Source organism: Penicillium expansum, assembly GCF_000769745.1.
Source record: "Penicillium expansum strain MD-8 chromosome Unknown contig254, whole genome shotgun sequence".
In the NCBI taxonomy this organism is placed as follows: domain Eukaryota; kingdom Fungi; phylum Ascomycota; class Eurotiomycetes; order Eurotiales; family Aspergillaceae; genus Penicillium; species Penicillium expansum.
Window position 1 is genome coordinate 1 of NW_015971250.1, and position 16,205 is coordinate 16,205.

At 46.9% G+C, this 16,205-nt stretch overlaps 6 protein-coding genes across 6 annotated transcripts; 1 reads left to right on the top strand and 5 right to left on the bottom strand.

The window, feature by feature from the left end:
• Positions 1-1,214: 1,214 nt before the first annotated feature.
• Positions 1,215-2,168, top strand: PEX2_072550 (alpha/beta fold hydrolase; the record flags this gene model as incomplete). Its single annotated transcript, XM_016744525.1, has 1 exon — positions 1,215-2,168. The coding sequence occupies one exon, from the start codon at positions 1,215-1,217 to the stop codon at positions 2,166-2,168; it is 954 nt and encodes a 317-aa protein (XP_016600496.1).
• A 1,373-nt stretch (positions 2,169-3,541) lies between these two features.
• On the bottom strand, positions 3,542-5,312 carry PEX2_072560 (Amino acid/polyamine transporter I; the record flags this gene model as incomplete). The annotated part of the gene is made up of 4 exons (XM_016744526.1): positions 3,542-4,195; positions 4,246-4,389; positions 4,915-5,074; positions 5,125-5,312. 4 exons carry the CDS (start codon positions 5,310-5,312, stop codon positions 3,542-3,544), a joined length of 1,146 nt encoding a protein of 381 aa, XP_016600497.1.
• Positions 5,313-5,649: 337 nt separating this feature from the next.
• PEX2_072570 (sugar O-acetyltransferase) lies at positions 5,650-6,440 on the bottom strand (the record flags this gene model as incomplete). The annotated part of the gene is made up of 3 exons (XM_016744527.1): positions 5,650-5,739; positions 5,804-6,203; positions 6,280-6,440. 3 exons carry the CDS (start codon positions 6,438-6,440, stop codon positions 5,650-5,652), a joined length of 651 nt encoding a protein of 216 aa, XP_016600498.1.
• Positions 6,441-8,527: 2,087 nt separating this feature from the next.
• Positions 8,528-10,114, bottom strand: PEX2_072580 (homoserine O-acetyltransferase family protein; the record flags this gene model as incomplete). The annotated part of the gene is made up of 1 exon (XM_016744528.1): positions 8,528-10,114. The coding sequence occupies one exon, from the start codon at positions 10,112-10,114 to the stop codon at positions 8,528-8,530; it is 1,587 nt and encodes a 528-aa protein (XP_016600499.1).
• A 621-nt stretch (positions 10,115-10,735) lies between these two features.
• On the bottom strand, positions 10,736-12,094 carry PEX2_072590 (glycoside hydrolase family 43 protein; the record flags this gene model as incomplete). Its single annotated transcript, XM_016744529.1, has 2 exons — positions 10,736-11,461; positions 11,522-12,094. 2 exons carry the CDS (start codon positions 12,092-12,094, stop codon positions 10,736-10,738), a joined length of 1,299 nt encoding a protein of 432 aa, XP_016600500.1.
• Positions 12,095-14,474: 2,380 nt separating this feature from the next.
• Positions 14,475-15,122, bottom strand: PEX2_072600 (uncharacterized protein; the record flags this gene model as incomplete). Its single annotated transcript, XM_016744530.1, has 1 exon — positions 14,475-15,122. The coding sequence occupies one exon, from the start codon at positions 15,120-15,122 to the stop codon at positions 14,475-14,477; it is 648 nt and encodes a 215-aa protein (XP_016600501.1).
• Positions 15,123-16,205: the final 1,083 nt, after the last annotated feature.

Below are 16,205 nucleotides of genomic sequence, written 5' to 3' on the forward strand. Positions count from 1 at the left end.
GGGGGGGGGGAAGGGGGGGGGCTTACTTCTTCGCTATTCATTACAAGAGGTATGTCTTTTTCAGCATTGGTCCTCTAGTCTCTGGCTACAACGCAGATTCAATGGAATATCATGCGCCAAGTCCTGATGACGATAAACCTCACAAGAGCTTCTCATGACATGTCGGTCGAATAAACCCGTCGGGCCATGGACTTCATCCCCCTGATACGTCGGAGTGGAAGAAGACATCGGCCCACCAGTGTGTGATTGAGCAATGAACAGAGATCTGAAGAGACTCGGACCTTTGATATTTCTTGCTATGTATTCTTTGGCATCGCATCAATATTTGAATGTGCTCAACTAATATCCCTCAGAATTGCTGTACATATCCAAAATCTCACATTCTCTTCGGTTTTCTTCGCCAATCGCCCTATCCCTTCCGAATACCATATTCATCATGAGACCTATGCTTCAGATCTTATTTAATAGCCCTGTGATGAGAAAATGCAGTTACATACTCCGAGGCCCTGTATATGTGCTTCGTCTGTACGCCTTTCAAGGAAACGACAAGCACGCCGGTGACGAGTGACAAAACATGGTAGTTTTCAATCTGAGGGCATATCTATTACCAATCTGTGATTGGGGACCTTGAGACTTCTTCCCCGAATCAATAAATAGTGCCTTTTTTTATCCGATCTCCGATTTCTAATAGCTCTTGACCTTTGATAACACATCAATACAAATTGTTCCATTTCTTCAACTAGCCTTTTGTTTTGCTCTTGTATAAACTCCAAGGAGCCAAGTCCGATTTGGCTATTACACCTTACTATAGCCGAGAAAACCTTGTACTGATCCGACATGATCCTATAAAGATCCTATTTAGCCCAGAGAAAAAGTATCAGTTATTTTTTATTCCACTGAGCTAGACAAACGTGCCCAGCGGAGGCAAGAATTTCGGAAAGCTCTTGTGGCTCACATCTGTACAGTAGAATCCTCAGACACTCCTACTCGGGTTCTTAGGCTGTAGCCTAAGCCACGGTCATCCTTATGACGTTAGCTTACTACTGTGTTCTAGTACGTTTTGGGAACTAGCATCTAATGAGTCATTGTAAATGTAGAATTTTCTAGGGAGGGGGTTTAGAAAGCGGGGGCTTGAACATCTTTCACTTCCCCGTTATCCAACAACTCGACGTCAATCCATTGCTTGCTCAACTCGAATCCACATCCAGTTCACAATGCAACCAATTTCTAATATTGACTGGGACAAAGGTGATAAGGATGGGCTTGTCTCCGTCGGTTCCCATAACCTCTATCTGTCCGTTTCGGGGCCAGATCGCAAGCCTGGAAAGCCTATCATCGTTCTCATGCAAGGCGTTGGCAGCACGATCGATGAGTGGATTGTAGTGCGAAAGCTTGTGGCTCCATTTGCTCGTTGGTTGAACTATGATCGTTCAGGGATGGGTAGGAGTGAAGGTCCCAACCAAACACCACCAAGCATATCTGCAGCTTCAGTCGCAGCAGAGCTTGATACTCTCCTAAGGAACGCCGGTATTGAGCCTCCATTTATCATTGTGGCTCACTCGTGGGGAGGCTACACTTCTCGCGAGTTCCTGGAACTCAGGCCCAATGATGTCGTGGGCATGGTGTTCGTGGATTGCAATACTGAACGTTTCTTTGACAGTGGTGCGTGGGGTTGGGACGTTTTCTCTCCAGTCCTTGGTGACCAAGATTTTATTGAAACCACCGGTCTTGCGACGTCCCATGTCCTATCTGAGGAGGAGTGGAAAGCCTTCCAAGACGAGCAGGCCGATCCCCGACATCAAGCCACCGAGGCTGCTGAGTTGCAGGCGGTGCCAAATGACAGACGGGCATTGGACCACAAGAATCAACTTGAAAAGCTACTTCTCAAGGATTATCCGGTCAGTGTCATCATTGCGGATACACCTAAAGATTTCCAGAAAATGTATGACTTTGGAGTGGCCGCTGGCAATGGAACAGAACAAGAACGAGCTCTGTTTCGAAAATGTCTCGATAGATGGCGCGAGATGAATGAGGACTGGCAAAGAGAGCTTTTGAGGCTTTCTCGTGTCAGCAGATCTGTTCGTCTGCATTGCAGTCACAATGTGCAGCTTGTACAACCACAGAGCATAATTCAAGAGATACAGTGGACCATGGATAGCTGCAGATAACTCTCAATCTGCTAATGAAATCCTGAGATCCCGGCTTGCAAAATTATCGGGGACAAGTCGAGTTTTCGGAGATGAACACCTCAATGACCCATATATAATCATAAATGTATTCATGGTGCTTAATACGGTCGCGAAAAAAGAAATGCACCACTTATACTATCCATTTATGCTACTGTATCAAAATATAACACACAAGAATAGTCGGCCGCATTTGCGGCCTTCTGATATCTTTTTGGTTAATCTTTTTGGTTGTCTTCTTGAACGTCTTTTAAACGTCTTTGTTTGTATATATTTTGCTGCTCATCTCTGAGTCTTTCGTCTGCTTCATGCGTACATCACCCACTGGTCTGGCATCACCATTATTTTAAACACTCGCACCCCAACATCAACGACCCTTACCTTCACTTCACTGTGGCTTCTAGGGACCTAAATCCGCCCAAGAATCCCGCACAGTGGAGGAACTCCGCGAAGGCGGAAAAGGTTCTGAGTAAGAGTTTGAGTACCCTTGGTTTCTGTCATCGGCGTCAGATATGGGCTCGGAGAACCCCCTCTGACAAACGAAGCAAAGCCCCCGATGTCACTCCAATCCCGATTGATTCCATCTCCCGAACCCCCCATTGCTACGCCTTCTCCTTTGCGACTGTCCAATCGCATAGAGGATGGTCCAAAATCTGAAAATTTCGAGAAGTTGTACCGGAAATTTCCTGGTCAAGTCATTGATCTCCGTCCTAACCATCGCTCAGCTTGAGTCCACCGGATTACGGGCACGTATTCGGCAATATCAGGACCTGCTTAAAGATCGTCCAGATCTCGTAGCACAGACCCGATCATGGGTTCCCCTCCCGGATCCGACCCCCACTCCGGAGTACGAATGAGTCTGGGATTCTGAACATCGCTATGAAACAATAAAAATTTCGGGCTTCTTTCTGGCATCACAGGTTTCAAAATGGGAGATTCCCTATCCTTTGCTTTTCTTGTTTTTTCGCTTTTCTGATGGAAGTAGGAGGACTATACTGTAGTAAGGTATGTTAGGCAACAGTACGGTTGAGAGAACACATCGTTGACGTTGGACGAACGAGGAGTATTAAGGCAAGTATCCCTGAACCCACCTAACATAACTATGACTAGTTGGCAATGCGTAGCAATAAGATAGGATATATATATATAGTCTCGTATAATACGGTCTTTATCGCGATAAATGGCCTATATCTCAGATTTCAAAGTTCGATCACGTAACTAACCCTACCCTCTAGGGCTACCTACATAGAAATCATGGGGTGTGGCTTGACCTGCTAGACAACCCCACACGTTTAATCCGACACACCATTGTCAGTGTCTCCCCAGGTGCCACAAATCCAAGGAGGTTGTCCAGATCACTGGTCTATGTTCGGCCCAGCTATGTCTGTCGAAGCGTCGCTTGGCGTCTCGTTCTTGAGGTTCAAAATCTCCCAATCGGGCCCCTTGAACTCGTCACCTATCAAACCCCAGAAAACAAGAATAATAAGATACAATGCTACCAAAACAGGTGCACTATAGTTCATCGAGCCCAGGGTAACTGGAAGATCAGGCGGGAAACAGACCATGACACTCAACACAATAATCCACAGCGGCGCAAAAACATTACAGATATATCCCCATCGACCAAGATCGAGCGGCCGCTTCGGCAGACATTGCGCAATACCCTGAGGAATGGCGTAACTCAAGTTCAATAGTGTAACGGCAGAGGTAATGATGGAGTTGAAAGCCGAGGTGCTGACAAGGTATATGAGACCGGAAATGGAGTACCTCGATCTCTGGCGAAGGCCCATGCAAGACGCCCACAGGTGACCTACTGTGGAGGAAGGCATGCTATTATTTTCAAGAGTACGCTCAGTGCCACGGTCACCCTGGTTGATCCTGTTGCTTGGTATAATAGTTCCACGGCTGGCATTCCGGCGTTCATTGCTTGGTCCATGTCTCTCATGGCAACTATCAAGACTGCTAATAGTGGTACTGCTGTACACAGACCAATGGCTAGTGTCATATTCCTGTGCTTCATTAGCGGGTCTGGTAACAAAATTGGGCATTAGAGACGGACAAGGAGACAGGTCTTGGCTGACATGATCTGTGGGAGTCGATGACTCGGTGATTGCATTTCTTCGGCGATATGGATCGCCCCGTCGCTGGCACCAAAGCAATACATCGAGTTGATGATTCCGAGAAGCCAGGCAGTCCCATTGCTCTATCCACTTGTGCCTTAGCCAGATCTGATGACATCCGATCTGGTATTTGTATGTTGACGCATCACAAGAGCGGTTACAAACCAAATAACGAATCCGGACAATGCGAGATATAGCGACCATGATGTGATGAGCGGTATTTGCTTGGGACATAAGAGAAGGGGTGTCACTATGCAAGATAATCCGAGTCAGCAATGATAGATAACTTGGGAAACAACTTAACAATCCAGTCTCTAACTTGTCACAATAATAGTAGCAAGATACACGCAGTATTCATGCCATTGTTTGATCTCGAAGTCTGGATGTAGAAATTGACCGAGCCCCAGGGCTGCATTAGCCACAAGAGACAAGCCGGAGCATGTTATCATCCACCATCCGAGTATAGACATCCAGCCTGTCACAAAGGCAGCAAATCTCTTGCTCTTCTGGGGGGCAATTATGTAGACAAAGTGGTATTGGCCCTATGACATGACACCTGCAATTCAGCTCATGTGCCTTAATGAGCAAGCGCGCTATTCATGACTTACTCCAGATGAAGGAAATGCCGAAGCCAGCTCGGATAGCCCTAGGGTTATGATCCATTGCACAAAGCAAGCAATGATAACAGAAAAGAGAGCCACTTGGGACCCTCCATATCTGAAATTCTGTCCGACGTTGCTTAGTGCGCCCACCCAGGCATTCGTGATACTAGAAATTTCAGCATAATAGGTGCGAAATAGAATAGGAGGGCAACATACTTAAATGCAAAACCGAGGGATGCAACAATAGAGAACGATCGGTTGAATACTGCTTCGTGGCCCTGGGCGCGCAGAATATCATCATCGGATACTGTGAAGCTGTTTGTTGCTTCAGGGTGGGAGCCGGAAGTGCTCTCATTCACGGCTTCATGATGTATGAGCTCACTGTGGCTTTCCACTTGTTCCATATTGGCTGGTGAAATGCTCTTGTGAAAAATTGCGTTGGAGGGGGAGCATCGGCGCGATTTCGAATTCCCCGCGTCAATAGAGGTCAAATTTGCGATCTTACAACTCGGTAAATAGCCCGGGGGGGTCAGCCTTATAAATCCAATCCCCCCATTCTATGGTCACATTGTCTGCCGCTGTGTTACTATGTGCATACCCTGCTGTTGTAATTTTATCTTGAGTCCCAGTACGAACACCAAAATTCATTCGACGCTTAAGAGTAGATTCTATTGGAAAAAGATACCAAAAAATTTCTCGTGTCAGCTGCACAAGTCAACAATTCCTACACCCAAAAAACACTCATTGTTGCTCTTCAGGGTTCATGCTCGTTTCGATCCGACGAATGACTCGGGCGGGATTGCCTGCGACAAAGTGGAAGGGAGGAACGTCCTGCAAAAGTCAGTCTGGCTTCTCTCGGCGGGAAACTAAAGATATCAAATCTCGATCTGCTGACCTTTGTCACCACTGAGCCAGCTCCAACTGTGCTCCCCTTTCCGATTCGCACACCCGCTAGCACGATCACACTACCACCAACCCATACATCGTCTTCAATATGCACTTCCTTTCCACATTCCGGTCCTTTCAACCCTTGTCGAACAGCCGGATCTATGGGGTGTGTCGCGCCATAGATGCAAACATTCGGACCAAACAGTACCCGTTCCCCGATGGTGACCAGACATGTGTCAAGAACGAGAAGGTTAAAGTTGAGAAAGGTGCCTTTGCCAACCTTGAAATTCAGACCGTGATCCACAGAAATCGGCCCATCTACAAAGGGATCAGTGTCTTCGAAAAGTGCCTCGTCTTCTTTCGGATCTGGGTTCAATGGTGGCATTGGGCGGGTGTCGCAGACAATACTAGAGGGAAGTATGGTCAGCACAGAGGTCACCTGGGTAAATAAACAACCCTTCTTATCATATCTCTCAAACTTACTTTCTCCACAGCTCTACCTTTCGACGCCTTGTTACAGCTCTGGCGGCATTGAAATCATCACAGGCCTGTCTACACCTTGTTCGGTTTGCCTGCAGATCCTCATCCCATGCCCAGTACAGCTCGCCGCGGAGCATCTTTTCCCATTCCTTTGACTGTGCCATGCTCGCTGAAGGTAAATGTGCATCGACTTGAAGAGAATTTCGCAGAAAAATGTGGGAAACAGGCGTACTTCATAGCCTTTTGTACTCGGATAATTAGGTAGTATGAGATCGAGTGCGGGGACTGGTGGGGAATAGATCCACACCTTAGCGGCGCTCTTTATGTCTGAATCGGGTAATTCAGCCAGCAGCCACGGTGCTCCTCCAAGGTGACAAGTGAACAATCATTTTGTTACATGTGCTAGGGAGAAAGGTTGAATATTCATATATTGACTAGCTTTGAACCCATCATGAAGAATGAACGGCGGCTCAGCTTGCTTACATTGCAAGGCATTGATATAAGTTATTGGGTGTAGGTCTTGGGATTTCCGGGGGGATAATTTTGCTGTAGCAGTGGCAACAAATTCCTTTGCATAACGCGCCCTGCAGCTTGTCCCTTGTGTGTCATAGTCGCGGTGGATCGGACCTGAAAGGTCCATTAACGCCCAAGCATCTGCAGATTCAGATCAAAGAAATACATTTTGAACGGAATTTGTAGAAACACAATTTTACAATGAGTTCCTGGGCTGTCTTCCTAACTAAACATCATAGAGAGACCATGCAGTAGACAAGCATTAAAGATATCGAGTGCCTCAGGCAGCAAGCAGTATAGCACCGGAACGGAAGAACCTTTAACCCCCTGGATTTAAAAACAACATCTGTGCTTCTTGTCAATTTGATATTCCCAATGAAGTATCCACAAAGCCCGGTTTGTTTTCTAACCTTTGGTAAAGGAGTATAGCTGTATGCTGCATCCTCAATGACTCCAATTCCGAGTCCATGTGGACAACAGCCAACAGCAACACTGTCTATTCCATGGAGCTACCAACACACGCCTGCAATGCCTGCAATACCTACAATACCTGCTAATCCGAAGAGTTAACTGCATAGCCTCTAGCAAGTTTCAAATGATAGGCTATTGCCTTGTCAAGAAAGATATTTAAAAGCCTACCTTCCGATCATTATGGTCAAATGGTAGATGTCACATGTGGATGTTTGTTCCCCTTGTTGAGAAGAGCTGTTCAAGATGTGACGCACTGGGATATGTTCACGTGTATCAAATGATATCGATGAATTTATTCAAGGAAAGCTGTGTTTCGATGTTGCCTGCAAACGAATACACGCACCTTCCCTTTGTGAACTCTCTGCCTACTGCCCCAATCCCCAAATTATAAATACCTGTCCTCCACTTTCACTCTTTCCTTCTTCTTTCTCCTACTTTAGTTACTCCCCCAGGCTCTTTTTTAAATGAACATTCATCAAAGTGAGGTCTCAAGGGTGTTGGCATTTGCCAACAGTGGCTTTTCCCCCTGACTATCAATGAGATTCTGGGATTTCCTGGTTTATCTCGATGATTTTTGGAAGGACCTTCATCAAAGACTCTAGCTTCCAAGCTTTGCTTTGTCTTGTGGTTTTGTGGGCTATGTGGGTGGGCTCTTTCTACAAAACGTTCTAGGTTCTCCTAGCCCGTCACCTAGATTTGATGGACTTTTTTTCTCTCAAATATCCTGGCTTTTGCTCTCGGTCCAGATTTTACATTTGTTCTCTTCGGTTGTCTTGTGGGCATGATGGTATTATGAGGCCGTGGGTTGTGTCATTCTGTTCTTTTCTCCTTCTCGCCCTGTGATGAGTTCGCCCTAGAGACGAATATAAGCCAATTCTGCAGGCATCTGCTTGACGACGGCTCCAATCTGGCACTTCGTGCCTGTGGACCGTGTAGACAGCTGGAAGTCAGTTATGAAAACTGAGAGCAACCTGAGGGCGAGTTTCCTTTTCTTTTTGTACACTTCACCATGTTCATATCATATCGTACCTTAATAGAATCAAACTGAGTAGTGTGTTGACATTTCTGTTCCTTTTCCAAACCATAGCCACCTATCGACTAGCTGGGGGGTATCCATCGATCCTCAGAACTGCGAATAAAAACAGAGAAGAGGTATGTCATTTCGTAAATGTAAAACGCTTGCTTAATGCCAAAAGTCGCACGCTTAACGACAAATGTACAGATTTTATATTATTTTCTATCCCCTCGGACACCACACGCCACGCGACTAGCGGAGGAACTTGCCCAATGCGCCACCGATGTTCTTGAGATCTAACAAGAAAGTGTCATGACCGAAAAGCGACAAGTCATCACCAAGCTCGATGTGCTCAACCTTGGTGTTGCCTCCAGCACGGAGTGTCTCGGCGATCTCCCGCTGCTGCCACGCCGGGAAGAGAATGTCACTTGCAACACCCATGACAAGCACAGGGTGGTCCTTAAGAGGCGCGAGGCCGGCAACAAGATCCCGGGGAGGACCGTCCACTGGATCAGGAGAAACGGACTCGTCCAGTGGCGTCGCATTGGAGGTTGATCCAGGCTGCTCCTCATAGGGCTTGTCTGGAAGGGTCAGACTGCAAGAGGGGTCTGAGGTATTGGGCGCATCACCGCCATGCGCAATACGATCCTCGGACTCTGCGCGGCGTTTCAAGGTGGCCGTCTGATGAGCATGGCCGAGATCGAACAAGTCCATGGCCTTGGAGACATAAAGAAGACTGTTAGGGTCGTACTCGAGGCAAAACTTCTCACCGGCATGATCTAGGTACGTCTCAATAAGGAAGTCGGGACACAGAGCAGGCTGCTTGCTGGGGTCTGCGCGCTGGCGACCAAATCGCATCTCCCATTCCGGCCCGCTACGGTATGTCACGGTTGCAATCTCGCGCGCTAGCTTCATACCAGAGTGGGGTGGAATTCCATCGTAGTAGAACCCACGGGCCCAGTTGGGGTCCATCATCAGCACCTGTCGCTGCGTGTGTCGCATCGCTATACTGTAAGGGTGGCTGCGGGCGCAACCGCTGATGCTGACAATCTTGTTGACCCGCTCTGGGAAGAGGACGCCTGCTGCGAGACTCTGCATACCGCCCATGCTGGATCCGACTGAGGCAGCGAGTTTCTTAATTCCTAAGCCGTCAAGGAGCCGGAACTGAGCGCGCACCATGTCGTCCAAAGTCAGGATCGGGAAGCGGGTTGCGTACCGCTTTCCGTCGGACGGGTCGAGGGAAGACGGGCCTGTGCTGCCGTAACATCCTCCGATAACGTTGGTGCAAATAATGTGATATTTATCGGTGTCCAGTGGTAGTCCGGGTCCAATGAATTTCTCCCACCACCCGGGCTTTGGGTTGGACGCAGTGCTGTGGGCGTGGCTTGAGGCGGACAAGCCGGTGTGCAAGAGGATAGCATTGCTCTTGTCGCCGTTCAATTGCCCCCATGTTTCGTAGGCAACATCAAATTCCGTGAGCACACCACCCCAGTCGAGCAGAAGTGGCTGTTCACAGTGGTATGATTCGTGTCGCCCGGTGGTGTATGAAGGTTCGGGTCCGGATCGCAGCGACCGAGCGGAGAGCTGGGCTGACTTTGCTTCTTGGGCGTCGAGGCAGGGGAATGACATGGCTGGATTGGACGAGTCTCTCTCAGTTGACTCCACGGTGACTGATGCTGACTGTCGCGGCGACACGGTATGCAATGGGCGTGCGATCTTCCATTGCGCCGATAAAGTCCGATGCGGTCCCGCGGACTTCACGGGGGAGTTGGCTTGTCGCCATGGCTGGGTTCGAATTGTGCGTGAAGCAGCTCGAGCGGCACCTCGAAATGACTGCATTATAAAAGCCTAAGATCTGTGTGAGTCAGGAAAGAAAGCTTCCCCGGTTGAAAGCTATCGGGTGAAGAATATGTGGACACCTCAGGCACCAAATAGTCGCGTCATCACCGACATCGTTGATTGGTGGAGATTTAAAGGTTGAAGTATGCAATGTACCCGTGCACAACATACGGCGGATATTATTTGCAACTTTTGTCAGGCAAGGTAAGAGCTCCTTATCATGTATATGCAATTAATTAGCGACTCCAGAATACCAACAACGCGGGTTAATCTGTACCCTTGTTTTCTGTGGATCATGGTGAGTTCGTGCTGCGAAAGAGAAGTGTAAGAATTCAACTATAATGACTAAGTGCTCGAGAGCTTAGGTAGCTATAAACAAGGCAAAGAGGTAGGAACTATGCCCAATTTTGCATTTGGTAGATCAAAAAAAGCTGCTCATATCTAAGGTCCCTAGCGGATTCTCATAACAAACCGCTATGTGAGTATCAAAAAATGACTCCCAAATGGGGAAATCCAAAACGCCCAGCGCTAGATGCAATCAAAGTCTAAAACATGAAAAACATGAAAAATATATCATAGCAAATCTTCGTTGCTACAAGATATCACAATCCGGCTGTTGACTCACGAGCTTCCCGTAGATTTCGTAGAATTCGACTCTTGGCCAACCACGAGCTTCGACATAACAATCGTATTGTTATTAGATCGAATATCAATAGCAGCAGACCACATACATCGAAACCGACCGCAATTGGCATGGAAAACAATCTTGCTGCCATCAGTCGAAACCGTCGCACCACCAGGCGCCTCGAGACCCCAATCACCAGTCTGCAGCAAAGGCCGATCAGCCCTGGCATACGGGCCCTTGAGGGATTTCGAATGTGCATATTTCACATTATATCCCAGCGAGATATAGCAATGTGAAGAAAAGAACAAATAGTATGTACCGTCCTCGGTGAGCAAGATATCAGGAGCCTCAACAAGGGGACCATCAGTATCGTCAATATCGAGGATTTTCACCGGCTCTCCGACGGGTGTGATGCCATCGCTCTTCAACTCCTGCAGAAGAATTGGAACAGATACAAGTGGCTTCTTGCTGTTGTTGCAGTTTCCGCCATGTCCAACGCTGTTTCCGTCGCCCTTGTAGACTACGTACAGCGTGCCGTCGGTGTCTCTGAACGGTGATGGGTCGATGGCACCGCCGTGCTTGTGGGGACAGGCTAGTGGAGTATCTTCGGGAATGTAAGGGCCTAGTGGGCTCGTGCCGTTTGATACAGCGACTCCCACACAATGGTGGCTGCCATAATTCTTGGCTTCTCCGGAATAATACATAACGAACTTGCCGTCGTCCTAGAAGTTTATATGTGAGTATAAGAGACCGAATGAAATGATGTTCATGAGTACACTTACTCGCTGAATCACATCCGGGGCCCAATGATTGACCTTCTTCTCCCAACCGCCAAGAGTCGGCATCGTGTCATAACCCTCGTGAAGAGTCCAGTTGACAAAATCAGTCGATGTAGCAACAGGCACATGGATACTGTCGGGGTTCCTTTTCTTGGGGTTGGTTCCGTAGGCATACCATGTGCCATTGTGTTGAATAAGTCCCGGGTCCGGGAAGTTGTGGAGGGCAAAGTTCGGCCGGTTCTCTTCAAGGTGGTAGCTATGATCTTCATGTGGCTGAGGTTGTTTCCAATAGTCATCAGTGTCTTTCGCAAAGCCGGAGATCTTAGTGAAATAAATGGGGAGGGCAATGACAAGTGCTGTCAATGCCAGTCCCAAGAACCCCAGCACACAGAGTATCCCAATCTGGCGTCGTCCCCATGGTCGGGTAAAGAAGCGCTTCTTTTCTGCATTGACTCCCGCAGTTGTTTCCAAGGAAGATTGAATACTGCCTCCGCCTGAGATTTCATCAACTGCGATGGTCTGGACGGTAGAGTGAGCCGCATATTTCTCAGGTACAACTGAGATACCAGTCGCCATTTTTATTTTTATTTGGTAATTCCGACGAAATGAGATCGGGTTGGTGTTGGGATTTCTTATGCAGAAAGTACACCGTTGGCTTGAATCAGGATTCTTGGTTAGTCGGGTGTGGTTGAGGCTCTGGGTAAGCGCAGGAAGGTCGGGCTATTCCATAGTGAATGATTTTCCACTGCAATGATTTTGGGGATTGAATAATGAGAGAGAAAGAGAGATAAATGGCGAGTCTACGGGGTTTTATTACATGTAAGTGATAAATAGCCCAACTGATGTGAAACGGGGATAATAAGCCGAGACACAACTGATTGGCTATAATTCAACCATGGAAGAATCCGAGTCAGACCCTTATAAAGAGATAAAGACTACTCACGCTAAGACACAACCACACCCAGGAATTGTACCATAGACCCTTACTTTTCAAAGCACGCCATCCGCAGTATTTGATGTTGCTATAAGACGACACTGGAAAGACAAAAAGGGAAACATACCTATATCTAGCACCCCAAGCTTTTGTGGGTGTCAATAAGCACGGATCAGTCCAATGAGAATCCCCGCAAAACCAACGAGTCGATGATCACTTTCTATTTGTAGATTAGTCCTGGAAGTGTGGGAACATCAATGAAACCGAAATCCAATGTTCTAAGTTCTAAGGCGACCTTGATTCGCTCAGATTTACGGAGTATATCTGACATAAACCACTCTGGTTAGGCAGCACAGTTATTTCCTCTTTGTGTATAACAAAGGGTTCAGCATGAGGGATTTTAGATTTTTCATGAGAGCGAGAATGAAGTAAAAGATATGAACCCTGACACATGCTGGTTAAGAGCCCTAGTGTCGTAGCCAACCGGTGGTTACTGTATGCCCATATTTACATGTGCCATTGGGGTTGGGAATTTGTTGTCGCACATTAGAATTTAATTTTTGGGAAACAATTTGGGACCAATTGCTAGCCTCTGGCAGATTTTGCAGATTTTGCCAAGGGAATTTCTCCTAGGTCGAGACTTACAAAAGGAGTTATTTTGGGATAAGAAAGCTCCTATGTGTGCCAAGCATTGTGGGTGGCGCGGTCCCTGTCTTATACTTCAGTAGTCCTGAGTTTTGACTATGCTTAGCTCTAATAATCGCATCGCTTTATTTCTCCAACTTGATTTTGAGTCTGTCTCATTGCAGCACTTTCTCGCTTAATTTTCAACATTCATGTTATTCGCTGTATTTCCTCTAGTATTTGAACACAGCACCTGGCTGATTCGGTGGACCATGCTGTTTTTGTACTGCTACATGTCATATTCAAGGACATAATCTTTCCACCACAAATTTGTCCCAGTCGAAATGCAATTCGTAGGCTGAGCGAACCGATCGTGGCAACCAGAGAGAAATCAAATCCATTGTATGCCCTTTGGCGGCATTCAAGGGCGACTGTGACCCTCAGAGAACACATCATCCAATGTACTCCAGTAATTCCGACGACGGCAACCGTTCCGACGATTCCAATGCGGGTTATAGTTCTCCAATGGATACTGAATCCGACGGCGATAATAACGCTGGAATTTGAGCAAGGCCGGCGCGTAAAATACAGCCCAATCAAGATCCATCATTCGTCCGCTCTGGGGAAATTCAATTTGCTTCTAGCAGTCCACAGGCTGATAGCTCTCACGGTGCTTCGTCAACTAGTCATATCGATAATGTGGAACACCAACTCCGAGTTACAGTCGAGGAGGACACTCTGCGCCTTATATCATACGTCATTCGACATGTTCTGTATTTTGGGTCACCCCAAGACCAGGACAGAATAGCGGCTGTTATCGACTTTCGGGATATCAAGTTACGAGCCATCAAACATCTACCTTCGGTAGGCTTGATAAAGGCCACTGATAATAGAGGCCTTTACCTACGTATCCGGAACGCTAAGGGCGCTTTTAGACTCAGAAATGATCGGGTAACAATTTTAGAAGCCAAGAGGAAATTCTAATGGCTTAAGGAGGGGAAACCGACCATCTCGGACGAATGTCTGGCCCAGATAACATATGAGGCCCTGCTGGCTAGGCTTACTGATTCCAAATCTCTTGAGAGCGTTATTGTCATTCATACTAAGCAGCACTACATTTGCTTTCTCCAGTTCGATATTAGCCATAAGTATACTCGGAATTTCGCTTTGGACTCGCTAAGCTCGTTCATTCCTGTGACGGCAACTCCCTGGTATGACCTTGGCAGTGAGTCCAATAGGAAGCAGGTAGTCCTCAATCTATGTGCGATCATGCGTTTGGGAGGAGCGGCAAGATGATTTTGCTCTCGTATCCTATCTTGTTTCTTATAAAAATTGTTTTATCTTGCAAGAAAAGGTCCACACCTCCTAGGAGTAGATATTTTAAAGTTAGATCTGACCTCATAGGAATGAAGCGGAGAGAGTACTATTGATGGTGTTGCAGGTTATTTCTGCTACAAGGGTCGCCGCAGGCAAAAGCAGACTGAATACCCATTGTGCCTGTTCGCGGGGCTCTCCCTGCCATTGAATCAAGTATTCTTTTCTCTGCGTTCTGTAACGATCCAGGTGACGGACGCATACGTCTAGCACGGCGGCGACGTCATGACGATCGTCGTCGTCGGGGAAGCGTTCGTCGTACGTCGGTTCTGGTTCGGCCGGTTCTCGACCAAATGGGTCTAGAGACGGGGCCGGCTCCAGATTTTGGACGCTGATTACTGGGTGTATCTTCCACGTGGGCGGCAGCTGTAGCCCATATGCGAGGCGGCGGCCGCCGCGTTTGACAATAGTGAACAAACCAGCGTACTGCTGGCCCAGCTTGCGGGATACGGCGTCGTTCACGGTGATGTTGTAGCCGCGGCCGACGCGTAGGAGGACTTTGTCCCCGACCGCGAAGTGCTTGGGTTGATACATGCCGTCGTAATAATCCTTCATTTGCATGGCGGCGTACTTTAGACAATCGGCAGCGTCCTGACGCGATGCTAGATCCAGATGTTTGGCGAACGCATTGTAGAACAAGTCCCACGGCATACGTAAGTCTGATCCGAACATAGTGGTCAAGAGGAAGGAATAATAGTGCCCAACAAAGATAATTATCTTGATGCACACCTAGGTACCATACATACGACCGAAGCTGTTTTTTGGGGCCGTCACGAGCCAGATGTTTGCCTAAAATATGAGATAAGTCGCCCTATAACTCTCAGACTCTATCAAAAGTTAGACATAGAAAAGTCTCTTGCACAAAGTATGATTTTTTTACTACATCCAAAACGACATTCAAAAATACCAACTACAACATAAAAAGACATACAAGGCCGCTAATGTAGCCGGCTATTCTTGAATCTTACGTTATAGAATATGTATGGCGTACGAAGAAGCCAAGATTGTTGTCTACTAGAGAGATATTTTGGGGCCGTACTATATTGCCAATAAGGATAAATATTTCTTTAATGTCTATACAAGTATAATGAGAAGAAACTAATTAGCTCCTCATCGGCATCCCAAGAATATTCTTCGCATCTGCATTTCTCCAGCGTCTACTATTTTGGTGCCTTTTGACCGGTTTCCTTCTTACATCTTCAAGCTGAAAAATAGAGACAAAACACATAGCAAGAGCCGAAATTCCAAGAATACATGTACATATTTTTTTTAATCTACACATAGTCTCCTATCAAAAGAACAAGTATTTTCGTGATAGTCTCAACGGCTAGTAGCAGTAAATGCCCCTTTCTACGTAATTCTTTAGTACTTGTTTAAGGCACTTTGCCAATGATAGTAAGCTGCCCCAAGGAATAACCGATGTGTGTTTCGGTGAAAGGCGGCTCTACGGTTCCATATTACATTCCTATATCACTACGAGCTTCCAGTGGATCAGCTTAAACCACCCCGACATGTAAGAACCGAAACTAATTGATTTTAGTATATTGTAGCTGTATGCAGTGTAGTTCTTGGAATAAAAGTTGTCGACATCGTCAGACTTATGTTATAAGAAGCATTTATCTCGGGATGATCATTGCCGATTACAGAAGCTTGGAAGGGAGACCTCATGTGGGGGTACTCCGAAAAAGTTAGGTAATTTATGTAGCAGGACCATCACTTGCTAATAATGTCAGTACATTTGGCAGGAAGAAAACA